This window comes from Nansenia antarctica (genome assembly GCF_963989245.1).
Source record: "Nansenia antarctica genome assembly, chromosome: 14".
Taxonomy (NCBI): domain Eukaryota; kingdom Metazoa; phylum Chordata; class Actinopteri; order Argentiniformes; family Microstomatidae; genus Nansenia; species Nansenia antarctica.
In genome coordinates, this window is record NC_137684.1 from 31,286,178 (window position 1) to 31,313,131 (window position 26,954).

The 26,954-nt window shown below is 46.2% G+C and overlaps 1 protein-coding gene across 1 annotated transcript in view; it reads left to right on the top strand.

Annotated features, from left to right (window-relative positions):
• ptprz1a (protein tyrosine phosphatase receptor type Z1a) overlaps nt 1-26,954 on the top strand; it is a gene marked incomplete at both ends in the record, with an annotated part of 73,618 nt that overhangs the window by 45,177 nt on the left and 1,487 nt on the right. The window contains 23 exons of the mRNA XM_080544800.1: nt 1-168; nt 661-787; nt 3,276-3,316; nt 3,659-4,528; nt 4,655-4,903; nt 5,093-5,336; nt 5,484-6,149; nt 8,221-8,359; nt 9,267-9,358; nt 9,924-10,009; nt 12,216-12,236; nt 12,416-12,512; nt 12,627-12,709; nt 14,700-14,834; nt 15,564-15,698; nt 16,114-16,277; nt 18,403-18,538; nt 19,253-19,399; nt 19,980-20,073; nt 20,466-20,539; nt 20,909-21,037; nt 21,650-21,802; nt 26,631-26,773. The exon at nt 1-168 is cut by the window's left edge and continues 17 nt beyond it. Coding sequence (XP_080400926.1) covers nt 1-168; nt 661-787; nt 3,276-3,316; nt 3,659-4,528; nt 4,655-4,903; nt 5,093-5,336; nt 5,484-6,149; nt 8,221-8,359; nt 9,267-9,358; nt 9,924-10,009; nt 12,216-12,236; nt 12,416-12,512; nt 12,627-12,709; nt 14,700-14,834; nt 15,564-15,698; nt 16,114-16,277; nt 18,403-18,538; nt 19,253-19,399; nt 19,980-20,073; nt 20,466-20,539; nt 20,909-21,037; nt 21,650-21,802; nt 26,631-26,773 — 4,193 coding nt within the window. The remainder of the gene's footprint in view (nt 169-660; nt 788-3,275; nt 3,317-3,658; nt 4,529-4,654; nt 4,904-5,092; nt 5,337-5,483; nt 6,150-8,220; nt 8,360-9,266; nt 9,359-9,923; nt 10,010-12,215; nt 12,237-12,415; nt 12,513-12,626; nt 12,710-14,699; nt 14,835-15,563; nt 15,699-16,113; nt 16,278-18,402; nt 18,539-19,252; nt 19,400-19,979; nt 20,074-20,465; nt 20,540-20,908; nt 21,038-21,649; nt 21,803-26,630; nt 26,774-26,954) is intronic.

Sequence of the window (26,954 nt, forward strand, 5' to 3'; positions counted from 1 at the left end):
GAGAACGTGCAGGCGGACCCTCACAACCTCACCAGCCTGCTGGTCATGTGGGAGCGTCCACGGGCCGTGTACGACGCCGCCATAGAGAAGTACTCTGTCACCTACCGGCTGGCCCAGGCAGGACACCCCCCCGCCATGCAGTACCTGACCGACGGGGACCAGGACGTGGTAAGGGGGGGCGGAGGTCAAACTGGGGTCAGGGAATGAGGGATGGGGGTCCAGGGGTGACTGGTGGAGGTTAGAAATAGGAGGACGGTCTCCTTGTAATGGAGACATGGAATTAGGAACCGATTCAGAGAGAGAGATAGAGCTCAGCTACGGTTGGACTCTCTACCCTTGGTTGCAGCTCAAAAGCAAATTCAACATGTCCACCCAAGACAGTGGAGGAGGGTGGGTCAAACTTGCATTTCGACTTCTGCTCACAGTGTGCATGCTCCCTTGTGGACTTCAAAAGTAAGGACAGGTGTCAGCCCAGTAAACAAAGAGTCCAAAAGACGTCCTCAGGGAAGCCGGAGATGACGTCTTTCTAGGACGTCTTATGGACTACAGAATCGTCTTAAGACATATTCCGGCTTCCCTGAGGACGTCTTTTGGACTCTTTGTTTACTGGGTTGTCCTGTTCCTAAACACCCTGTGTGTTATCTCCCTCCCCTCCACCAGGGGGCGATCCTCCAGGACCTGCTGGCCAACAGCAGCTACGTGGTGCAGGTGGTGGCGGTGTGCACCAACGGGCTGTACGGCCGCACCAGCGACCAGCTGACCGTCGACATGCCCATCGCCGACCCCGGTAAGACAGACCGCAGCCGCCTGTTCCGTCTCCATGGAGACCAAGCTTAGACCCGCCTGTTCCGTCTCCATGGAGACCAAGCTTAGACGCATCGGTACGTCACATGACTACGCCATAGGTGTGGTCACATACTTATTAGTTTGGGAGGATCTTTTTGCAAACCAGTTACCTGTTGTATCGTTTTAGTGGTACGATGTGTCTTGACCAGTGTCTCACATGCAATCGCAGACAGGCTTCTTGAGTTAGAGTCTTCTGATTAGGTCTTGTGTAGTCTAGGATTAATCCTGGTCTTATACAGCTGCATTAATTGGTAGTCGGTAGAGTTGTAGAACTGGTCAACCCAGTAAACAAAGAGTCCAAAAGACGTCCTCAGGGAAGCCGGAATGTGGGTTGAGATGACGTCTTTAGGACGTCTCATGGACTAGAGAAGACGATTCTGTAGTCAGAAGACATCCTCAACATCATCTGGACGTCCTAGAAAGACGTCATCTGAACCCACATTCCGGCTTCCCTGAGGACGTCTTCTGGACTCTTTGTTTACTGTGAAAGCTGCATTAATCGGTAGTCTGAAGTTAGGATACAGTTCCGTAGTGGTATCCGATTGGTTTCGAAGCATGATTAGCCAATCAGATATCTTGCTGACCGGGTACAGTGACAAGCTACTACATTCTGACTCATGATATGTGCGTGTGCATGTTCTGTGATGTCATAACTAAGGGACAGAGACTGTTCCTCGTCTTTAAACACTTCCGTCTCCCCAACCGTCATGGCCGTGACTGAAGGACATCATGTTGTGATTTTAGTCCCCCCCCCTAGTCTCTTTCTCTTTATCGTTACCCTTCCTGTCTCACACACCTTTTTAGGGGTATTTTTGGTGAGCATGTTGTTACCACACACACACACACACACGCACACACACACACACACACACACACACACACACACACACACACACACACACACGCACACACACACACACACACACGTGTGTACTACTCTTGTCTATGGTGAAAGCTGATGTTTCTCATGTGCTTCTCTCTGTGTATTACTCTACTCTTCCTATATTTCTAAGACATGAAAGAACGTTCCAGGTCATGTTGTGTGTCCCATGTCACAAAAAAACACACAAAGTCACCGCCTCTGTTTTTGAAACGCCACCTCCTCCACCTATCAACAGTAAGATATGTGTTTTCATGTGTGCAGCATTGTGTATGAAATATGAAATGGATTGGAAGACAACATGGTAATGATGGGAACTCTGTATTATTATTTTCTGATTTATGTTGATAATAATAAACTAATACGTCTTATAAAAGAAAAATCCCTGGCATCATATTTCAATGTCCACATGCATGAATGTACCAGTGCGCTTGTGTGTTCAGAACAGTTGATAGATACGGCTGTATGACTGAATGTGATGTGCTGCCAGTCAAGTCACAATGTCTCAGCAACGTACACGGTACAAACCGCCATCAGATCATTTGTGGCCTCTGGCTGTGTGTGTTCGTTCACCCCTCACCCTCCATTAAACCTTTTACAAACTCACTTCATGCTTTTCAAACCAGTCTGATCTGGCCTCCATGATGAGTCACTTAGACCCATGCAGGTAAGAGCTTCCATTGTCCCCCCAGAAGTATGTGTGTGTTGTTTGTGTGTGTGGACGGGATGGGACAGGGGGGGGGGGGGGGGAATACAGGTGCATGAGGGTGTCCAAACATTCCTGTCAAACGGTTTAGGTGTGTGTATGTGCATGTGTGTGTGTGTGTGTACACGCCCAGCTCGCTGACCCGGAAGCGCTTCCTTGTGTGCCATGATGTGTTCGTTGAGGTGGAATGGATAACCTCTCCCTCCTTCTCTCACTCATATCTCTCCTATTTAATACCAACGTCAACATATTCACAAAGGTTTCTGGTATAGGTTTGTGACGTGTTCAATGACTTCAATGTGGATAATCAGACTTGAAGGACTTTGTCAGACCTCTCTCCTGAAGACCAGTCTGTGAATTGGGAACACATTTTGAACCATAAATTGATTAGAACATCACAATGATAATGTATTATGTATAATGCTTGTACACAAACACAGAGTGGTTTTCACAGATTGTTTTACACCGTTCGTTTGTGTGTTTTAAGTGTTTGTCAGCTACCTTTCCCTGTGGTTGTTCTATCGTCACGTTTTAACACACTGTTGAAATGAGAATGGGTTTGTTTGTCAATGGGGTTGAGTAACACATTTTTAGAAGGTTACAATGAACTCAAAAAGTACGAAGAAACATTAAATGTAGTCTATAGACTATGTAGATTATAAGAAAGCTATGCTTCTTTTCTTGACCTTTTTGTAACCTCCGGCGTGTGAAATATCATTGTTAGTTAGTGAGGATATACTAAACATGCCAGTATTCTTATTGTACTTAACAAACTGACTCATTCCTGATAATGAACACCTCCTTCACATTGTCTCTGATGGTCAAACCTGTGTTTGTTTTCAGACATTGACCCAGATCCAGATTCACTTGAGTTTGAAGATCAAGTAAGGATGATATACAATGTTCACTTTCTTCCCAGTAAACAAAGAGTCCAAAAGACATCCTCAGGGAAGCCGGAATGTGGGTTCAGATGACGTCTTTCTAGGACGTCCAGATGACGTCTTTAGGACGTCTTATGGACTACAGAAGACAATTGTTTTGTGAGCCGACTACAGAAGACGATTCTGTAGTCCATAAGATGTCTTAAAGACGTCATCTGAACCCACATTCCGGCTTCCCTGAGGACGTCTTTTGGACTCTTTGTTTACTGGGTAGAGTATTGTTTCAGTGCAAGCAGCAGTAATCCCCCTGCAGTCTGTGACTCTGTGTGTTTTCTTCCCCACCAGATTGAGGAGTATCGGCCCGATCTATCCTGGGCTGAACCAGATCAGAACCAGGACAAGAACCTGGACAGGACCTCCACCTCAACCCCTACCAGGACCAGTCCCAGCGCCACTCTGGGCCCGCCCAACCTCCCCGTTCCTGGTATCAGAACCACGACCCAACCCACCTATCGGAGAACCACGGAACCAGGAGGCTCTCTCTCCTCCACTCAGCCCGGTCCAGCTCGGACCTCCACGGAACCACCGGGTGTCAGGCACCACCACCACCACCGCACTACCCCAGGACCACCAGCAGGGGGCACCCTGTCCCCAGGCGGAGGCAGAGGCAGGGCAACCACCACCGGCACCCACCACCACCACAAACACACCACAACAACCACCGCGGTGCACGGAGCATCTCACACTGACCACATCACAACATCCTCAACCAGGGTGGAGAAGAAGCGGCCTGCGACCGTCGATGCCGTTCAAACCGCCGAGGCGAAAGACAAAGGCGACTTTCCTCTTTGGGGAAGTTCCTCCGTGACCTCCGCCCCCCCCTCCTTCTCTCAGGAGGTACCACCGCCGCGGCCTACGAGTCCCAACATGCCCTTCTTTATCTCCACCACCTCCGCCACCGCCGACTTCGGTGGCGTCCTCTCGCAGACCACGCGGCCGGTGTTCGACGGTGAGAGCCCGCCCCCTGTTCTCCTCCCTTCCTCCGCCTCCTCCCCCGTGTGTGGCACGCCAGACCCCAGCAGCGACCCCCCCTCCTCCACCACCGCCTGCCTGCATGCCCCTCCCTCGTCTAGACGTGGTGTGTCATCTTCGTCTTCGTCTGTGCCCCCCCCCTCCCCCGTTCCCCGGGAACCCTCCTCGCATGCCGCCGCTACCGTACTGTCGTCGTCCTCGTCTAGCGGTGACCCGTCATCCCTCGCTCCCACCCCCACGTTCCCCTCCTCCTCCTCCTCGTCCTCCTCGTCCTCCTCCTCCACCCCACCCCTGTCTCACCCCCTCTCTCACTCCCCCCACCCCTCCCTGTCTGGCTGGGAGACCTCCTCCGTCTCCCGTGGTGCCGTTGGGTATGATGATGATGATGATGATGGTGGTGATGAAGGTGATGTGTTGTCTGGTTCCTCGTCGTCTGTGGACTCGCTAAGTGGCGCTGCTTACCCCCCGCTGTTTAGCGTCACCCCCCCCATCGACTTCGCTTTCCCAGACCCCTCCATCTCCGTTCTCTCTGAGTCCGACCTGACCTGGGACCTGTCTGTGTCTGAGCTCTCTAGCTCCGCCCCTGCCTCCCCCACCCTCCAGCCTTCGTCTCTGCTCTCTCTCCACCTCCTCCCTCTGTCCGGGGGGCCCACCCCGGGCCTCTCTGCTGACAGGCTGGGGGACTATAGTGTTTACGCCACCAAGGGTCTCGCTCTCGTAGACTCTGTGTTTCTCCTCTCCGAGGAGGTCAGTGGTGACGGGTTTCCCTTGGCTAGCTGGGGCGTGGAGGAGGCGTTGTACACGACCTGCTCTCTCGACCCCTCCTTCTCCTCCTCCTCCTCCTCCTGGTTGCATGCTGCTTCTCCTGCTCACCTCCCCCTGCCCTCCTCACCGTCCGACTGGGGAGCGGCGGCTAGCTTAGCGGTCGACTCGGCCTCTGCTAGCTCAGCCCTGGACCACCTCGACCTCCTCCGTTCACCGTCTCTGGCAGGCAGCTTCTCTGTAGGCCAGCAGCCTCTCCTCCCTCTCTCTGCTACTGGCATCTATCCTCCTCCTCCTCCTCCTTCCTCCTCCTCTCCTCCTCCTCATCCCCCTCTCCTCTCCGTCTCCCATAGTGACCTCCCCGTTTTTATTGCAGCAGCCACGGCGTCTTCTGACTCGAAGGTGCCTGACGACGGGGCCTCGGCCCTCTCCACCTCCACCCCCTCCTCCTCCCCCACAGCCTCCCTCAACCCGCTCAGCCCCACCCCCCTCCCTGCCAGCCAGCCGCCCCGCCCCACCCTCCCCACCCTCCTCCCTGACAGCCAGACAGCAGACACCAGCGCCTCGGGCTCTGCCCTCTCCGGAGAGGCTCAACAGGACTTAGTGGATCAGGAGTGGGATTCAAGGGTTCAAAGTTCATCCTCGACCTCGGGGGAGGGCAGCACGCCCCCCCACACTACCGAGGTCACCCCCCCCACGGTCACAACCCCCGCGCTAGCCTCTAAAGCCGCCGTCCCCTCCTCCTCCTCCTCTGACGACGCGGACGAGAGCTCCCTCTCTTTCTATTTCGAGAGCGAGAGCGGCAGCGCCGCCGCGACGGAGGAGGCGGGCAGCGCGGCGGCGGCGGCCGTATCCGTGGTAACGCCCGGGGCGCCCTGGTCGCGGGGGGGCGGGGTGGGGGACGGGGAGGAGAGCGGCTCGGGGCCGGGGGAAAGCCCGTACGACAACGAGACGTCCTCAGACTTCAGTATCCCCGAGCGCAGCGAACGAAACTCTGAGGAGGAGATGGAGGAGGAGGAGGAAGAGGAGGAGCCGGTCGCAGGTAAAGATCCGCCCGCTAGGGGGCGCCACTTCCCTGAACAGCGAGGCAGGGCCCGGTGAAGTCTCTCTCCGACTGGAGACATCTCCCATGATGCACCAGTGGAGCAGGAGGAGCTCTAAAAGACTAACCCACCACCTGTCTACGAAAACACTAAAACCCCATCCTCAAAATAACGTGTGTGTGCGTGTTTGAGAGAGAAAGAGAGGGAGAGAGAGGGAGAGGGAGAGGGAGAGGGAGAGAGAGAGGGAGAGAGGGAGAGAGAGAGAGGGAGAGAGACAGAGAGAGAGAGGAGAGAGAGAGAGAGAAGGGGGTGTATGCCTTAAAAGTCAGTCAGCTCAGGTATTCATATACATCATCATGTCACCCTAACACACATCAAAGCTTTGTTCACCCAGCTGTCGTCTTGTGAGTCCACAGCCATCGTCTCGTGTGTGTGTCCTCTGAGATATCTGTGTGTATTTAGAGGCCTCTCTGTCTCTATGCTAATCAGAACGTGTTTGCTGTCACTGGAACACAAACCAAAGGCCTTACTGTACCTGAGATAAAAAAGAAGTTTGTTGAGCTAAAAAATGTTAGTTCAATGAACAATTGACAGTTATCACTCACCAAGGTAATATCACATCATCATCACTCAAGCTCTAAATGAATGATTATTTGTTATGGGTAAATGTGACATAATAACCTAAACAGGTGAGAACAGTACGCCACAACACACACCCTGCAGCTGCTGAATAGCCTACCTTAAGGCTCTTCGGTCATGATGAATACCCAATCACAATAGTTTCCTCAATGCAAGCATGCTTTTAAGGGTCAGAGTTAGTTCAAGATTTAGTTTAGATGGTTGATTTATACATCTGTAGGTTACTATCTTAAGTGTTCGCAGCTATTCTTACCATGTAGGACTTTGTAAGGGAGATGCTCCTCGTGAGAGTAGCATTGCATGGTCACCCACATCAGAGTTTAATCCCCATCCTATATGTGCCTAGAGTCTAACAGCACAGCTTTACTGTGCCTCGTAAAGGTTTATCATTCTGGCAAGAGAGAGAGATATAAACTGCATATCTGCTCTGCCTCTGAGCCATCCCTGGGGTTGTAGCCCCTTACGACCAGCAGAGGGCAGAACACCACTTCCCCATGAATACTGCCACAGAGCAGAGAGCAGAACACAGAACAATAGATCGCTCCACATCATCAATGACATGGAACGCCATGCGAGGCCCCTATTCATAACATTCAGTTTCCTGACCTTGAGATCTCCAAACTTCTTCCATTCAGACATTCAATCAGCCAGAACAGAACAGATATGTGCATTCGTTATTTTCCTTCCCAAAGTCTTTGAAAAGGAAACAGACAATACCGTCATTCCTTATCAATATACCTTTTTATGCTTTTCAGTCTTTCTAACACCACGCCACATCATGATTGAGAGGCTGGCGTCTTTGTGCGTCTTCAACTCTATAATAATAACTCAATAATATCTCATCTAGTGCATGTGTAGAGACATATTGTGTTTCTGGCCATTCCCATTAGCCATCACCATTATCTCTGTGTTAACGATCGGAGAGGCGGCTAGATTAAAGGCTTTCAGTGTTAAAGCATGCGAGTCAAAAAGTCAGAAACATTTACACAGCTCAAGAAAGGAGCTTCTTAATGACTGAATTTGACGCCTTGCTCTTCCTACGACGGTCCCGTTTGTTAGTGATGGTACTATTCTCTCACACTGGTTGGTGAAACAATAGTACCTGAAGTTTAGATGTTCAATCAGATTTTCGACATGTCATTTATGTATTTTTGTTGTTGTTGCTTTGCTTTTGTGTTGACTGTGTTTAGATTTGTTATATGAGTAATTACATGAGGTGTGTGTGAGTGTGTGTGTGTGTGTGTGTGTGTGTGTGTTGCGTCTCAGTGTAGTTGTGTGTGTGTGTGTGTGTGCCATGCTTGTGTGTTGCGTCTCAGTGTAGTTGTGTGTGGGTGTGTGTGTGCCATGAGTGTGTGTGTGTGTGTGTGTGTGTGTGTGTGTGTGTGTGTGTCAGCAGCAGTTCAGATGTATATCTCTCCCCCCTCCACACAGAGGCCAGTAACAGCAGCCATGAGTCCAGGGTGGGCTCGGCCAGGGAGAGGGAGAGGAGGGCCGTGGTGCCCCTGGCGGTGGTCTCCACCCTCACCCTCCTGGGCCTCGTCGTGCTGGTCGGCATCCTCATATACTGGAGGTAAGAATCCTCATATAACAATTAATAATAATGGAAGAGTGGACCCTCTCCCGCTTTCTACTCTGTCAAAATGGTGACGTTAAGGACCATTACTCGGATTTCCGGGTTTCCGCGCCCCAAAATAGAAATTGTCCAATCATATCACAGCAAGAGTCACGACAGGCAGAAAACTCTGACAAACAACTCGCTAATATCTGATGGTGAAAAGCTTCTAGACTAAATATTCTTGTCATCTTTAAAAAAAAAACATGTCTAGTACTTACTTGTAAATCAGAAATTTGCCAACTCCCGCCATTGTAAGTCATTGAATGTCATTCAGTCACGGTCAGTGAAGCGTTGTCTGTTTGTCTGAGTTTTTCAAAGGGGACGCTTGACGTCTGACAGATGCTTTTTTCTTGACTGGCTTTGACATGCAGGATGATCCTTGTTGTGATGTCTGTTGTTGGCCAACACACAACACAGGTTTAGCAGAAAGACACGCAGTCTAAAAACTTGTCAGGGATTAGACAGACCCATATAACTGTGTTATGGAAAGATTCCCATGTCTTCTCCATCTACAGTGTGCTGTGTATCTTCAATAACAGAACAACAAAAGCATTTGAGGACTCTCTTGTAGTTGTGTAGTCCTTCTCACATCTTTGAGCTTTTATCCAGTTGTTGATTTAAAAAAATAAATAATAATAGGTTTACATATGCATAAACGTAATATTTACATTGTTATTATCATGGTATTCAGAATGATTGTTTGCCACCAAAACAAAACAGCATGCATTAATCCTTCATCTGTTTAAGATACTAGTTACCATGCCAGTAGTTTACCGTGTCAAATCAACTGTATATGGTTATGTGCATGTATATATGTATTGAACATTAATAATTTATATATTGTGATATATTTTTTCCTCAGGAACTGCTTTCAGACGGCCCATTTCTACCTAGAGGACAACACGTCACCCAGAGTGATCTCAGCTCCACCCATGGCCGTGCTAACACCCACAGGTAGGCCTGCTAACACCCACAGGTAGGCCTGCTAACACCCACAGGTAGGCCTGCTAACACCCACAGGTAGGCTAGTTATCCTGCTAACACCCACAGGTAGGCTAGTCATCCTCTAGATCTAAATCAAACACACACACACACACACACACACACACACACAGGGTTCAGATGACGTCTTTAGGACGTCTTATGGACTACAGTATCGTCTTCTGTAGTCCATAAGTCGTCCCAAAGACGTCATCTGGACGTCCTAGAAAGACGTCATCTGAACCCACATTCCGGCTTCCCTGAGGACGTCTTTTGGACTCTTTGTTTACTGGGCTGTTTAGTCGGGTGTGTTCCGTCACATCATCATGTGTGCAGGTGTAACAGAGCTGTCAGTGTCTAGTATTGATTCAAGGTTTTTCGTTTAGTTTTTTCTCCACTTATTTTTTTAACTCAACATTGGTATCCCCCAAACACACACTCAGATGCATTTGTTGTCCACAAACGCTTTGTTCTTCCTCGAAAAAAGGATGATGTTGTGACATAATGTGACATTGTGATTGGCTCTGTTGTGTTTCAGACGAGCATGAAGCGCTTCCTGTGAAGCAGTTTGTCAAGCGTGTGGCGGAGCTTCACGACACCAACGCCTTCTCCAGAGAGTTTGAGGTGTGCTTTCGCTTCCTGTATCCCTCCTTGTCTCTCACAGCTGAACTCTGACACACACAGACCCCTAGGCCCTGTCCCCCCGGCACCGTGGTACATCTGACAGACCCCTAGGCCCTGTCCCCCCGGCACCGTGGTACATCTGACAGAACTGGAGAGGTTCAAAGGGATAGTTCAGTTTAAAGGGATAGTATATAAAACATCATTTCAGATTTTGTCTGACCTCCATGTCTCACCTTCACTGACTGATGGATGACTGATGGACTGATAGATGATTCACTGACTTAGACGTATGTGTTTGTTGTAACCCCCAAAGAATGATAAAGAAGAGCACCAAATATGATCAGGAAATAAGATTATGCTCAGATTAGGTTTAGCTTGTGTTTTTCCATTCTTTTGGGCATGTAGAATGATCTAGTACTGGGTTCGAATCCCGGTCTCGGAAGGTGCTGGGTTCGATTCCTGGTAATCACTGTGGGAGTTTGCATGTTCTCCCCGTGCCGCGTGGGTTTCCTCCGGGCACTCCGGTTTCCTCCCACATGAATGAATGAAACATGCAGTATGAATGAGTAAGAATGCGAGTGAATGCGAGTGAATGTGAATGCGAGTGAGCATTCCCAGGGCTCCTTCGAAAATGAGACTCGTCTCAAAGGAATTCCCTGGTAAAATAAAGGTTAATTTCATTTCATTTCATCTAGAATGATCTATGTAAGAGACATACTTGGATATGAGACTGAACTGTCCCTTTAAACAATATGGCGGTAGAGTCTAGGTAGTTGGGTCTATGAGAGAACTGTGAGGCAACAATACGCTGTGAAGGTCCATATGTCACGAACAGCAGAATGTAAACAGAACTGTCGACAGTCATAAGGAGACAGGCGTCAGCATTATGAGTTCTAGCAAAAGAGAGTCAGCTAGTTGATTAATAGTGAATTAAGAGAGTTGGTTATTTAACGGTCGATTCCAGTATGAGACTCAATATACCTTACCAAGCTTAGGCCAAACCAAAACATATTTACTGTTCAGATTTAATTTTTGCTAACATTGTCTACCATTATAATTCCATTCTGTGTACGTTGTGTGTAGTACAGATGTTCATAGCCTATTAACAGCCTTAATACATCTGTTGTCTTAAAGGCTGTTGTGTCATTTCATAGAACCATGAAAAGACTAAGAATGAAACAAATGTGGTTTAGGTATGCATCCTGTTTGTCAAACTGTTGTGTCGTTTGCAATGTTTTGCAGCCATTGTGTTATAGTCCACATGCAGCGGAGTGGTGGGCCTGCAGTGCATGCAACGTGCCGGGCACAGAAACACACTGTCTTTGTCACACTGTCACATGTCCTGGCACTGCACACGGGGATAGGCCCAGATTCACCCGAAGAGCCTCCATGTCTGTTGTCCTTATGAACGTGACTCACAATCAACACTGAACAGGATCACTTCAATCAGCAAAGCCCAAATCTGATTCCCTTTTCTACCCCTACGGCTCGTTTTGGAGTGCCACTCGCTTTTGGAGCCGAGGCCTCTGAACAGAGCCACAGGCCGTAGTGGTTGAAATCTTTCCCCTATGAAATGGGACAACCCTTCAAGACCCTGATATGTCATCAGTGGTGTCGTAGAAAAGCATTGACGCTTGCGATTCAATCACAACTTGAGTTTTACGCTATCGATCGATCAAACAAGTCATCAAATAAAAAAGAACAATGCTTCATTATCAGACCATGACAGAATAACGGCGCTCTAACCTGTATGCAACCTGTGCTCCTACCCTGCCAGTCTGCACTGATTTAGGACAACAGTGCAACAACTTCGCGGCTGAACTTTAGTTAAATTTCCGGCGTCATATACCATCAAAGGGGGGAAATAAGACATGGAAACATGCATGACTTACAGGGAGCGCAGATACATATAAATTACAATTTTGCCTACTGTAGTATAGTATACTAAATTGCATATACATGTCCGAAACAACATAACAAATTGATTTGTATGTCAGATTATGGACAATTTGATATGGGGCAGCAGGGACTGAATCTAAGCCTCATCGTGACACACTGCTTGGCATGCAGACTGTCAGTCACTTCAGATGTGTGTGTATGTATGCGAGTGCCTGTAATTATTCATTGTCTTTTTGCACTTTTCTTTTTCACTTGTGTGTCATGGAACGTGATGGCTGTGCTTTCTGCATTCTCACCCCCACCTTAGATATTGAAAGAGTGTTACGAGGTAAGCCATCTCTCCCTTTTGGGCTTTTTGTTTTGTTGTGTGTAGCTAGTAGCTAGCAGCAGTAGTTGTGTGTAGATGTTGTTTGTCACGTCTCCAGTCAGCTGTGTGCGGTGGTGGTGTAGTGGAGGAGGCTGGGTTTGAAGGGCTACAGGGTTACAGAGTTGTGTCGTTTGCTTTAGGAGGTACAAGCGTGCACGGTGGACCTGGGGATCACCACCGACAGCTCAACACACCCAGACAATAAAAATAAGAACCGATACATTAACATCCTGGCATGTAAGTAACACACACACACACACACACACACCATTGACACATCTTGTATATTACAGAACATTAACTTGCTTCTAGTGATTGATTTCTGGTATCTCTGTTCTTGTGTCCCTGTAGATGATCACAGTCGAGTGAGACTGTCGTCCCAGAACGACAAAGATGGGAAGAGTGGAGATTACATCAATGCAAACTATGTGGATGTAAGGGATTCTATTTAATTCAGTTCTCCAATCAAGGTTTTGGCTGGTGGAGGTAGACCAGGGGAGGCTGGTGGAGGTAGAACACCAGGGGAGGCTGGTGGAGGTAGAACACCAGGGGAGGCTGGTGGAGGTAGAACACCAGGGGAGGCTGGTGGAGGTAGAACACCAGGGGAGGCTGGTGGAGGTAGAACACCAGGGGAGGCTGGGGGAGGTAGAACACCAGGGGAGGCTGGTGGAGGTAGAACACCAGGGGAGGCTGAGGGAGGTAGAACACCAGGGGAGGCTGGTGGAGGTAGAACACCAGGGGAGGCTGGTGGAGGTAGACCAGGGGAGGCTGGTGGAGGTAGAACACCAGGGGAGGCTGGGGGAGGTAGACCAGGGGAGGCTGGTGGAGGTAGAACACCAGGGGAGGCTGGTGGAGGTAGACCAGGGGAGGCTGGTGGAGGTAGAACACCAGGGGAGGCTGGGGGAGGTAGACCAGGGGAGGCTGGGGGAGGTAGAACACCAGGGGAGGCTGGGGGAGGTAGACCAGGGGAGGCTGGTGGAGGTAGAACACCAGGGGAGGCTGGTGGAGGTAGACCAGGGGAGGCTGGGGGAGATAGAACACCAGGGGAGGCTGGTGGAGGTAGACCAGGGGAGGCTGGTGGAGGTAGACCAGGGGAGGCTGGTGGAGGTAGAACACCAGGGGAGGCTAGGGGAGGTAGAACACCAGGGGAGGCTGGTGGAGGTAGAACACCAGGGGAGGCTGGTGGAGGTAGACCAGGGGAGGCTGGGGGAGGTAGAACACCAGGGGAGGCTGGGGGAGGTAGAACACCAGGGGAGGCTGGGGGAGGTAGAACACCAGGGGAGGCTGGGGGAGGTAGACCAGGGGAGGCTGGTGGAGGTAGACCAGGGGAGGCTGGTGGAGGTAGACCAGGGGAGGCTGGGGGAGGTAGAACACCAGGGGAGGCTGGGGGAGGTAGAACACCAGGGGAGGCTGGGGGAGGTAGACCAGGGGAGGCTGGTGGAGGTAGAACACCAGGGGAGGCTGGGGGAGGTAGAACACCAGGGGAGGCTGGGGGAGGTAGAACACCAGGGGAGGCTGGGGGAGGTAGACCACCAGGGGAGGCTGGGGGAGGTAGAACACCAGGGGAGGCTGGGGGAGGTAGACCAGGGGAGGCTGGTGGAGGTAGAACACCAGGGGAGGCTGGTGGAGGTAGAACACCAGGGGAGGCAGAACACCAGGGGAGGTAGAACACCAGGGGAGGCTGGTGGAGGTAGAACACCAGGGGAGGCTGGTGGAGGTAGAACACCAGGGGAGGCTGGTGGAGGTAGACCAGGGCAGGCTGGTGGAGGTAGAACACCAGGGGAGGCTGGTGGAGGTAGAACACCAGGGGAGGCTGGGGGAGGTAGAACACCAGGGGAGGCTGGTGGAGGTAGAACACCAGGGGAGGCTGGGGGAGGTAGAACACCAGGGGAGGCTGGTGGAGGTAGAACACCAGGGGAGGCTGGGGGAGGTAGAACACCAGGGGAGGCTGGTGGAGGTAGAAATCGGAGGATGGGCTTGTTGTAATCCATGGGATGGAATGAGGAATGGTTCTTCTTCGATTTCTTCCTCCACCTGCCTCCACTGGTCCCCCTCCCTTGTCTCGTGTTAACCCCCTCCTCCCTGGCCCTAGCTACTGCTCTCTCTCTCCCCCCCTCTGTTTCTCTCAGATATGACAGCTCAACACTGCACAATACAATCAATAAAACCTGTATCTTCTTTGTATCTCATTGACTACAGTTCTCTCTCTCTCAAACACTCTCCCTCTCCCCCCCTCCCTCCCTCCCACCCTCTCTCCCTCCCTCCCTCCCTCTCTCTCTCCCTCCCACCCTCTCTCCCTCCCTCTCTCTCTCCCTCCCTCCCTCCCACACTCCCTCTCTCTCTCCCTCCCTCCCTCCCTCCCTCTCTCCCTCTCTCCCACCCTCTCTCCCCCCCTCCCTCCCCCTCCTCCCTCCCTCTCTACAGGGGTATAACAGACCCAGGGCATACATCGCGGCCCAGGGGCCTCTGCGGTCCAGCACAGAGGACTTCTGGAGGATGGTGTGGGAGCAGAACGTGGGCGTCATCGTCATGATCACCAACCTGGTGGAGAAGGGCCGGGTGAGGAGAGAGCTCGGCTGCTTCTATTGTTGAGCCATTCAGAAATATGGCGGCCATGACATGTCAGAGGTGTTGTGGATTTGAATTGATTCTCAGTAGATTGAGTAGAACTTACAAAGAGCTTAAATCAACTGACTCAAAAGAGGCCTTTTTATTCAGCAAAGTCACAGCAGCTCAGAGAGAAAGTAGCAGACAGTAGCAGGCTCCTTCCTGTCAGAGGAGAAAGCACTTTATAGCAGTTTCCTGCCTGATGAAGTCACTCCTCTTGCTTGGCCAATCAGAATCTTCTGTGCCACAGTTCTTGGCACATGTCTTACAGGAAGTGCTAGTCTAGACACTTCCTTCAGTGCTAGTCTAGACTCCCCAGTATGTAGAGAGACAACAGCAGAGGTCTAACGATGTTCATGTGACTGTTAAACGAGATAAACGTCAGAGTGATGTTGTAATTGTATTGTGGGCTGTAGATTAGTCAGTATGTAGATCAGTGGATCAAACAGATTCAACTTTTTGTTCTTGTTTTTTTTACATATATATATATATCAGACCTTGGACAGGAAGTTAAAGCTAGGGTGAGTGAGTGACGTGCAGCCAAGTAAACAAAAGTGACGTACCAAGGAAGGTTCAAGCTACGAGCATCCTTCTGTCTTATGGGAGTGGTTCACAACGTTGATTTGGAGGTCGTCATTTTAAATGTGACCAGTACTAACCCCCCCCCCCCCCCCCCCTCAGAGGAAGTGTGACCAGTACTGGCCCCTGGAGAGTCAGGAGGAGTACGGGTCGTTCCTGGTCACGCTGAGGAGCAGCGAGGCGCTGGCCTACTACACCCAGAGGACCTTCAGCCTGAGGAACACCAGGGTCAAAAAGGTCAAACCCACCACAGTCTGATCCTGCTCATCTACCAATACATACAATACACCCAGTAAACAAAGAGTCCAAAAGACGTCCTCAGGGAAGCCGGAAATGTGGGTTCAGATGACGTCTTTCTAGGACGTCCAGATGACGTCTTATGGACTACAGAAGAGAATTCTGACGATTCTGTAGTCCATAAGACGTCCTAAAGACGTCACCTGGACGTCCTAGAAAGACGTCATCTGAACCCACATTCCGGCTTCCCTGAGGACGTCTTTCGGACTCTTTGTTTACTGGGTTAGATCTATAGTTGTTACCACTGATCATCCAAACCTTCACCATACTAGTTCATGTTTGTAGTACCTAACATACTAGTTCATGTTTGTAGTACATAAACATACCTCCTCCTCCTCCTCCTGCGGACCTGTAGGGCTCTCAGAAGGGCCGGGTTCAGGAGCGCACGGTGACCCAGTTCCACTACACCCAGTGGCCCGACATGGGCGTGCCGGAGTACGCCCTGCCCGTCCTCACCTTCGTCCTGAAGTCCTCCAGGGCCAGGACCGACGACATGGGGCCGGTCGTGGTGCACTGCAGGTAGGCAGGTGTAGATATGTACTGACAACGTATGTTTTGTAGCGTTATAGGTTCATTTTAAATATTCCTAATAGTTCAAGTCTGTCTCCCGGTGCGCAGGGTGGGTTAAATCAAGCGTACCGTGTTTTTATGTTTTCCTTGTTTCCTATGTTTTGGGGGGTTTTCCTCCCCAGTAAACAAAGAGTCCAAAAGACGTCATCAGGGAAGCCGGAATGTGGGTTCAGATGACGTCTTTCTAGGACGTCCAGGTGACGTCTTTCTAGGACGTCCAGGTGACGTCTTTCTAGGACGTCCAGGTGACGTCTTTCTAGGACGTCCAGATGACGTCTTTCTAGGACATCCAGATGACGTCTTTAGGACGTCTTATGGACTATAGAATCGTCTTCTGTAGTCCATAAGACGTCCTAAAGACGCCATCTGGACGTCCTAGAAAGACGTCATCTGAACCCACATTCCGGCTTCCCTGAGGACGTCTTTTGGACTCTTTGTTTACTGGGTCAGCCGCCTTTATGTAATCTGACTTGTAGAGACACGTCGTACATAGAGGGACATAGTATGGACATGGTGTTTTATACTGTTCTGTTTTGCCACTGACAAGGTCAAATCTTTACACATTATGTCAGTAACAACAGAAGTGTAATCATGACACCAGGATTCAGGCACGAAACCATGACGTTCCTGTACATCATCTAGTTCCCTAAATTGGACTGTAGATCATACAACACTACCTTAATTAGACCCCTATACTTTCTTTTATTTTTTATTTTGTTTCTTTTTATTTTACTACTCGATCTTTTCAGTTTGTAAAGCGTCTTTGAGTGTCTAGAAAAGCGCTATATAAGTCTAATGTATTATTAGTAGTAGTAAGTAAGTAAGTAAGTAAAGCTTTATTTATATAGCGCCTTTCGTACATGAAATGCAACTCAAAGCGCTTTACAATAGAACATATACAACCAAAGATTACAAGGAAAGGAAGAAAAAGGGGGGGGGGGGGGAACGAGACACAACAGCAGGGGAGGGGTGGGGGAAGGGAGGGGAGGGAGGGGTTACATCACCCTCTGTAGAACATCTTCTATCTAATCGGCGCACTGTGCTAAAATGCAATGCAAACAAAACAACACAGGACAGACAGCAGTGCAGACAGAACGCAACAAACTGTAAAGCTGCCCTGTGCGGCGCCATATACAGTATGTCCACAGAATACTGTAGAGAAGGGAGGGGGGGGGGTGGTGGCGGGGTGGCATGGGCGGGGGGAGGGAGGAGTGGGGGGGTAAAGTCTCGGGAGATGTTCTGGGTCAGTCCGACCCGTCTTTGTAGAGCAGCAATCAGTGTCGCCATGGACAACGGCCTTGAGCACTGCCCCAGAAGGCGGCACAAAGTTCACCAGAGGGGGGGGGGGGGGGGGGGGGGGGGGGTTGGCACGCTGCATGGAGGCTTCAGGGCATGGGGGAGCTTTTGAGCCATAATCAGGTGAATGGGTTCACTGCGAGGAAAAACAGCATTCCATAGAATCAATCCTCTCGAACATGTGGGGTCTCCTGTCATTCGCCAATTCGGAGAGCAGCAAGATTGTCCACCTTGCGATTCAGATCAAGAACCCTACGGTTCAGATCCGTAAGCACAGAGCCGTGCATTCCAGCAACTCTCCCCAGTTCTTTGATCAAGAGGGGCACTTCGCCAATCACTAGTAGTATTATCATCATCATTATTATTATTATTATCATTATTATTATCATCATTATTATTATTATTATCATCATTATTATTATTACCATAATTATTATTATTATCATTATTATTATTATTACCATAATTATTATTATTATCATTATTATTATTATTATTATCAGCATTATTATTAGTATCATCATTATTATTATTATTATTATTATTACCATAATTCTTATTATCATTATTATTATTATTATTACCATAATTATTATTATCATTATTATTATTATTATTACCATAATTATTATTATCATTATTATTATTATCATCATTATTATAATTATTATCACCATTATTATTATTATTATCACCATTATAATTATTATTATTACTGTAGATCATACATGTATGGATCTGTACCAGCCTGTGGTTAACGCCTCTCATGTGGTCTTAGTGCTGGCGTGGGCAGGACGGGCACCTACATGGTGTTTGACAGCATGCTGAAGCAGATGAAAGAAGAGGGCAACGTCAACATCATGGCTTTCCTCAAACACATCCGCACACAGAGGAACTACCTGGTGCAGACGGAGGTGAGAGAGCCACGGTCACTGGAACACACTGAGGTTGAATGCGGGAACCAGAGCTAAGCTAGCTTCTTTCAGTGGAATGTCAGAGCTCATCAGATAGAGCCGTAGTTGTATAAACAAAGTAGCTGAAGCTACAAGGTCTTGTCTGCAAATCTCCCTTTCTGAATGTTGACCAGCAGCTACTGCTGTGACGGTTTGAACATGACACTTTTTTCTTCTTCTTTTAGATGAAAGGTAGTTTGTATGTTGATATATGATAACAGGGCAGGGCTATTAAAGCGGTCCGAAATAAGCAGGTACATTCCACTTTCAACAGCAACCCTGCCCAGTTATCATTATGTCAACATAGATTATAATAATAATAATAATAATACAATACTATGTGGGCGGCTGTGGTGCAGGAGGTAGAGCTGCCGTCTAATGATCGCAAGGTTGGGAGATCGGCAGTTCGAGCCCCGGCTGGCCACACGTCGAAGTGTCCTTGGGCAAGACACTGAACCCCAAATTGCTCCCAATGAGCGGGCCGGCGCCTTGCATGGTAGCTTGCCGCCATTGGTGTGTGAATGTGTGTGTGAATGGGTGAATGAGAGGCCGTTGTAAAGCGCTTTGGATAAAGGCATAGCTATATAAGTGCAGTCCATTTACCATTTAACAACCAGCAACTTTGTGCCACACCCACAACAGACTGACTACCTTCTATGTTCCCCCTCCGTCCAGGAACAGTACGTGTTCATCCATGACACCCTGGTGGAGGCCATCCTGGGCACGGAGACGGAGGTGCCGTCCAGCCTCATCCACAGCTACGTCAACGACCTCCTGACCCCCGGGACGCTAGGCCGCACGCGCCTGGAGAAGCAGTTCAAGGTAAAAGCAGGGCTCCCACGGGTCCTTGAAATCCTTGAAAGTTTGTGAATTTGAGTTTTTGAAAATAAACATGGGTCATTGAAAGTGCTTGAATTCCCCCCCCCCCCCCCCCCCCCCCTCTCTCTCTCTCTAAACAAATAGATATATTTAAAAAAAAAAATACTTAGCTCGTCAACTAGTAAATACGTCTTTGTATTGCTTACCTTTACACATATTTCACAATATATTGTTTTGCTGTGCTGTGGTAGAGAAGGCAAGAGACCATCTAGAGTTCACACATTCAACCTCTCTTTTTAATTGTTGTCTGTGAGCGGATAGTTCCTATTATATAAACTCTCATCTAGTTCTGTCTCAGACTATGCCTGTCTCAGACCACGCCACTAAACTACTCGAAAGTCCTTGAAAAGGTGCTTGAATTTGATGTTTCAGAAGGTGTGGGAACCCTGATTGTAAATGTGATTTCACAAACATGAACTTATTGGATTTTATCCTTTGTTACATACTAACAAGAGTAGGTGCAAGTCTTCGACAGATACAAACACTAACTGACACTAAGAGTTGTCTGCCAATGTTGTTCCAGTTGGTAACCCAGGCCAACGCCAAGCAGTGTGACTACACCGCGGCCCTGAAGGACGGCAACCGCGAGAAGAACAGAAGCTTGTCTCTGATGCCTGGTGGGTCCAGACAGGCTTGTGTGTCTGGCAGCTTCCATCACCTCCACTGTCTGAACGCTTCTACCTCTTCAAATTTTTGGTTTTGTTATGTTTTTAGTTTTCTTAACAATAAAACATTTAGCAAAGTCCTGAACTCAGAACTGACAGAATTTGTGTTTAGCTGAATGGAAAGTTAACATTCTAAAAGGTTTGGTAACACTAAAAAAAAAACTTGTACACTACAGCAGTTACATTTCTAATTGTTTACCTCAGGTTTTTGCTTGATCGAACAGTGTGTATGGTTATTCTCATGCTTACATGTTAATGTAAAGTACACTGGTGTGATGCATTATAATGGGTTAGGGTTAGTAGTGCATTATGATGCGTTACTAAGTGTGTGTCTTTGTTTACAGTTGAAAGGTCACGGGTGTGTCTGTCCACGGTGGCGGGAGAAACGTCTGACTACATCAACGCCTCATACGTCACAGTAAGACCCCAGATTAGATACTAGATATAGATCTCTATAGAAGAGTCACAGTAAGATTAGATACTAGATATAGATCTCTATAGAAGAGTCACAGTAAATAGATGGAAAACTCACAATAATTAGATAGAGGAGTCACAGTACAGTAACTAGATTGAAGACAAGTAAACAGACAGTAAACAAATGTCTGTGACACCTCAATCTAATTGTTGTGACTTTCAATGAAAGTCACATAAACTAGTTAGAAGGGTCACAGCAACTAGTTAGAAGAGTTACAGCAACTAGTTAGAAGAGTTACAGCAACTAGTTGGAAGACTTACAGCAGCACATGCAGGGACGTTTCTAAGCTGGTTTTGCGTGTGTGTCCCCCAGGGGTACCGGCGGAGTCGTGAGTTCATCGTGACGCAGAGCCCGCTGCCCGACACCGTCCAGGACTTCTGGAGGATGGTCTGGGACCACAACGCCCAGGTCATCGTGTCTCTGCCAGCAGCGCCGGGCCTGGTGGGTCTCTGTGGAGGTTTACTTCACTGCAGTTTCTTTTAATTCCCTCCAAAAACACGAGTTGACAAATTTAGAAAGTATCTCAGATTCATAGCGTTTTTTGTCAATTCAGTGTTTACATTTGACGGTGGTATTGAGGTAACACCCCACATCTAACACCAGTGTAAAGCACCCACCAGGGTATGGTATATGTATGTATGTATGTATGTATGTATATATATATGTACAGTATATGGTGTCAGATCGTTCACCACACTTCATGAAGCACATGTGGCGCAGGACGTAGAGCCGCCGTCTAATGATCGCAAGGTTGGCAGATCGGCGGTTCGAGCCCCGGCTGGCCACATGTCGAAGTGTCCTTGGGCAAGACACCTAGGATATAAAAGGGAAACCTAGGATATAAAGAGAACCCCAAATTGCTCCCAGTGAGCGGGCCGGCGCCTTGCATGGTAGCTTGCCGCCATTGGTAGATGGTCTTTACCTGTCTGTCTGTCTCCTCAGATAGAAGAAGTCTTTACCTGTCTGTCTGTTTCCTCAGATAGAAGAAGTCTTTACCTGTCTGTCTGTTTCCTCAGATAGAAGAAGTCTTTACCTGTCTGTCTGTCTCCTCAGATAGAAGGGGAGGAGCAGTTTGTGTACTGGCCACGCAAAGAGCAGCCAATCAGCTACGAGACGTTCACGGTCGCCCTCCTGAGCGAGGGACACGTGTGCCTGGCCAACGAGGAGATGCTGGTGGTGCAGGACTACGTGTTGGAGGCGACGCAGGTAGGACCACCTCAGACCACCACACCTCAGGACATGGGGAGGATGTGGTTGTTTTAGGGAAGTACCCTACATGGTCGAGTCACTACTAAAAACTAGACTAAGGTCATGTTCTCACATGAAAGTCCGAATCGAGACCCGGAGCAAGTGGATGAGTTCGCAACATTGTTGCATAAATTATTTCTCTGATTTGCGTTCTCACAGCCCTTCATGTAAACGAAGTAACATACGCAAGCGAAGCAACAGACGTGGTAGTTGATTGGTCAGAAATGTTTTAAATTGCCCGTTCGTCCCTCTCTTATCCAGACCAACACGCATGCGCTGTTGTTTTCCTATGGACAGCCTTGATGCGTTGTTTCTAACTGAAGCGAAACCACCCTTTTCAAGCGGAGCATCCGTTGGTTGTTCGAATGTGCGTTCTCACCGCCAAGTTAGTTGTTTGTTACTTAGTGATAGTATAGTATGATATAAGTAACTATCACTAAGTAACTATCATACTAACGAAAAAAACTACATAAATAATTAAGTGAACATTTAAAAAATAAACCCCTCAAAAAAAGTTCGGAAACGCTTTTTTTGTTGATTATTCCTCCCCTTTAATAATACCAATTGGTATTGTATTTTATATCGTTGGAAAGCCTGATTAGTCACCTTTACAACGAGGTACAACTTGTAAGGATCATGCATTCGTGGAATGAGCAACACAGCTAAACGTGTGGGTAGCGGCCCAAAAATATTTGCCAAAATCCCCTATATTCTTCTGTTGGTATTCACTCTCGTTTTGAGTTGCTTGGTGGATTGGATGATTGCACTCTCCCACAGTAATAAGGACAAAACAACACATATTGGCCATTTTTACACTTTATTAATGTTACACTGTCAGGGACCTCAGCAGCGTGTGGAAGATCCATACGCAGTCACAACAGCTTGGCACCTCCTCCTCATGCTGGTCACCAGCCTGGTCACACACTGCTGTGGGACGGCATCCCATTCCTCAACTAGGATTTGCCGCAAGTCAGCCAACATGGTTGCGTTGGTCACTCTGGCATCAAGCTGATCCCACAAGTGTTCAATTGGGTTGAGGTCTGGACTCACAGCAGGCCATTCCACCCTCTCCACTCCCAAATACTGGAGGTGCTCTGTGATGATCCTGGCTCTGTGGGGGCGAGCGCTGTCATCCTGGAGGATGGAGTTAGATCCCAGATTCTGGAGATATGGGATCGCCACTGGCCCCAGAATATCATTCCTGTCAATTAGGTGCCATTCAGGTGCCCTGTGACTGACATACACCTGCCAGTCACACACCTGTGACTGACATACACCTGCCAGTCACACACCTGTGACTGACATACACCTGCCAGCACTTGAAGCTCAAAACGAGAGTGAATACCAACAGAAGAATATTGTTGTATATATATATTATTTTTTTCCCTTAGTATGATAGTTACTTAGTATAGTATGATATAAGTAACTAAGTAACTATCATACTAAGGAAAAAAATAAATAATAATAATTAAGTGGGAAAAAAACTGAAAAAAGAACATACTATACTATGTTCTTTTTTTCAGTTTTTTTCACTTAATCTTATTTATTTATTTTTCTTAGTATGATAGTTACTTAGTCATACTAAGAAAAAAAAGAAAAAAAGATGAAGTGAAAAAAACTGAAAAAAAGAACATACTATACTATGTTCTTTTTTTCAGTTTTTTTCACTTAATCTTATTTATTTATTTTTCGTAGTATGATAGTTACTTAGTGATAGTGATAAGTAACTATCACTAAGTAACTATCATACTAAGAAAAAAAAAGAAAAAAAGATTAAGTGAAAAAAACTGAAAAAAAGAACATACTATACTATGTTCTTTTTTCCAGTTTTTTTCACTTAATCTTATTTATTTATTTTTCGTAGTATGATAGTTACTTAGTGATAGTGATAAGTAACTATCACTAAGTAACTATCATACTAAGAAAAAAAAAGAAAAAAGATTAAGTGAAAAAAACTGAAAAAAAGAACATACTATACTATGTTCTTTTTTTCAGTTTTTTTCACTTAATCTTATTTATTTATTTTTCGTAGTATGATAGTTACTTAGTGATAGTGATAAGTAACTATCACTAAGTAACTATCATACCAAGAAAAAAAAAGAAAAAAAGATTAAGTGAAAAAAACTGAAAAAAAGAACATACTATACTATGTTCTTTTTTTCAGTTTTTTTCACTTAATCTTATTTATTTATTTTTCGTAGTATGATAGTTACTTATCGTAACTATCACTAAGTAACTATCATACTAAGAAAAAAAAAGAAAAAAAGATTAAGTGAAAAAAACTGAAAAAATATACTATGTTCTTTTTTTCAGTTTTTTTCACTTAATCTTATTTATTTATTTTTCTTAGTATGATAGTTACTTAGTGATAGTCATACTAAGAAAAAAAAGAAAAAAAGATTAAGTGAAAAAAACTGAAAAAAAGAACATACTATACTATGTTCTTTTTTTCAGTTTTTTTCACTTAATCTTATTTATTTATTTTTCGTAGTATGATAGTTACTTAGTGATAGTGATAAGTAACTATCACTAAGTAACTATCATACTAAGAGAAAAAAAAGAAAAAAAGATTAAGTGAAAAAAACTGAAAAAAAGAACATACTATACTATGTTCTTTTTTTCAGTTTTTTTCACTTAATCTTATTTATTTATTTTTCTTAGTATGATAGTTACTTAGTGATAGTTACTTAGTGATACTAGAGAAACCTAGGATATAAAGGTTTCATCTAGGTTTCATCTTGTTTTTAGTTTTTTTCCTAGCACCAGGGGAGCCCCCCCTCCCAAATTTCGTTGTATGGTACCTGTACTATATCAATGACAATAAAGACCATTCATTCATTCATTCATTAAAGGGAAACCTAGGATATAAAGGGAAACCTAGGATATAGAGAGAAACCTAGGATATAGAGAGAAACCTAGGATATAGAGAGAAACCTAGGATATAAAGGGAAACCTATGATTTAAAGGGAAACCTATGATATAAAGGGAAACCTAGGATATAGAGAGAAACCTAGGATATAAAGGGAAATCTAGGATATAGAGAGAAACCTAGGATATAAAGGGAAACCTAGGATATAAAGGGAAACCTAGGATATAAAGGGAAACCTAGGATAGAAAGGGAAACCTAGGATAGAAAGAGAAACCTAGGATATAGAGAGAAACCTAGGATATAAAGGGAAACCTAGGATATAAAGGGAAACCTAGGATAGAAAGGGAAACCTAGGATATAGAGAGAAACCTAGGATATAAAGAGAAACCTAGGATATAAAGGGAAACCTAGGATAGAAAGGGAAACCTAGGATAGAGAGAAACCTAGGATGTAAAGGGAAACCTAGGATATAGAGAGAAACCTAGGATATAAAGGGAAACCTAGGATATAAAGGGAAACCTAGGATATAAAGAGAAACCTAGGATATAAAGAGAAACCTAGGATATAAAGAGAAACCTAGGATTTAAAGGGAAACCTAGGATAGAAAGAGAAACCTAGGATAGAAAGAGAAACCTAGGATAGAAAGAGAAACCTAGGATAGAAAGAGAAACCTAGGATATAGAGAGAAACCTAGGATATAAAGGGAAACCTAGGATTTAAAGGGAAACCTAGGATAGAAAGGGAAACCTAGGATAGAGAGAGAAACCTAGGATATAAAGGGAAACCTAGGATATAGAGAGAAACCTAGGATATAAAGGGAAACCTAGGATATAAAGGGAAACCTAGGATATAAAGAGAAACCTAGGATAGAAAGAGAAACCTAGGATAGAAAGAGAAACCTAGGATAGAAAGAGAAACCTAGGATTTAAAGGGAAACCTAGGATTTAAAGGGAAACCTAGGATATAAAGGGAAACCTAGGATAGAAAGGGAAACCTAGGATAGAAAGAGAAACCTAGGATAGAAAGAGAAACCTAGGATATAAAGGGAAACCTAGGATATAAAGGGAAACCTAGGATATAAAGGGAAACCTAGGATATAAAGAGAAACCTAGGATATAGAGAGAAACCTAGGATATAGAGAGAAACCTAGGATATAAAGGGAAACCTAGGATTTAAAGGGAAACCTAGGATATAGAGAAGCCTAGGCTATAAAGGTTTCATATAGGATATAAAGAGAAAGTAACTATCATACTATACTAAGTAACTATCTTACTAAGGAAAAAAATAACTGAAAAAAGAACATAGTATACTATGTTCTTTTTTTCAGTTATTTTTTCACTTAATTATTTTTGTTGTTTTTTTCCTTAGTATGATAGTTACTTAGTATGATAGTTACTTAGTATGATAGTTACTTAGTATGATAGTTACTTAGTATGATAGTTACTTAGTATGATAGTTACTTAGTATAGTATGATATAAGTAACTATCATACTAAGGAAAAAAACAACAAAAATAATTAACTGGAAAAAAGAACATAGACATTACATTTTTTTCCTTAGTATGATAGTTACTTAGTGATATATCATACAATACTATCACTAAGTAACTATCATACTAAGGGAAAGAAATAAAATAATATTAAGTGAAAAAAAGAAGAATAAAGAACATAGTATAGTATGTTTTGTTTTTTTTACTTTATTATGGGTTCAGATGACGTCTTTCTAGAACGTCCAGATGACGTCTTATGGACTAGAGAAGGCGATTCTTTAGTCCATAAGACGTCCTAAAGACGTCATCTGGACGTCCTAGAAAGACGTCATCTGGACGTCCTAGAAAGACGTCATCTAAACCCACATTCCGGCTTCCCCGAGGACGTCTTTTGGACTCTTTGTTTACTGGGTTCTTCCTCTGTCTCAGGACGACTATGTTGTGGAGGTGAGGCACTACCGGGCCCCGCGGTGGCCCAACCCAGACAGCCCCATCAGGAACACCTTCGAGCTGCTGACCCTGGTCAGGGAGGAGAGCAGCGCCAAGGAGGGGCCCACGGTGGTCCACGATGAGTAAGCCTCTTCTGATGCCTTCATGAATCAATAACAACATTAATAACAATCAATCAGCAGGGTATCCGCGGTGTCTTGAAAAGTATTAAAAGTTGATGAATCAATTTTGGGAAAATCAAGACCCTTAATAAGTATTAAAAAGTCTTATCATGTTTTTATGAGGTCTTGAATTTTGTAGGTA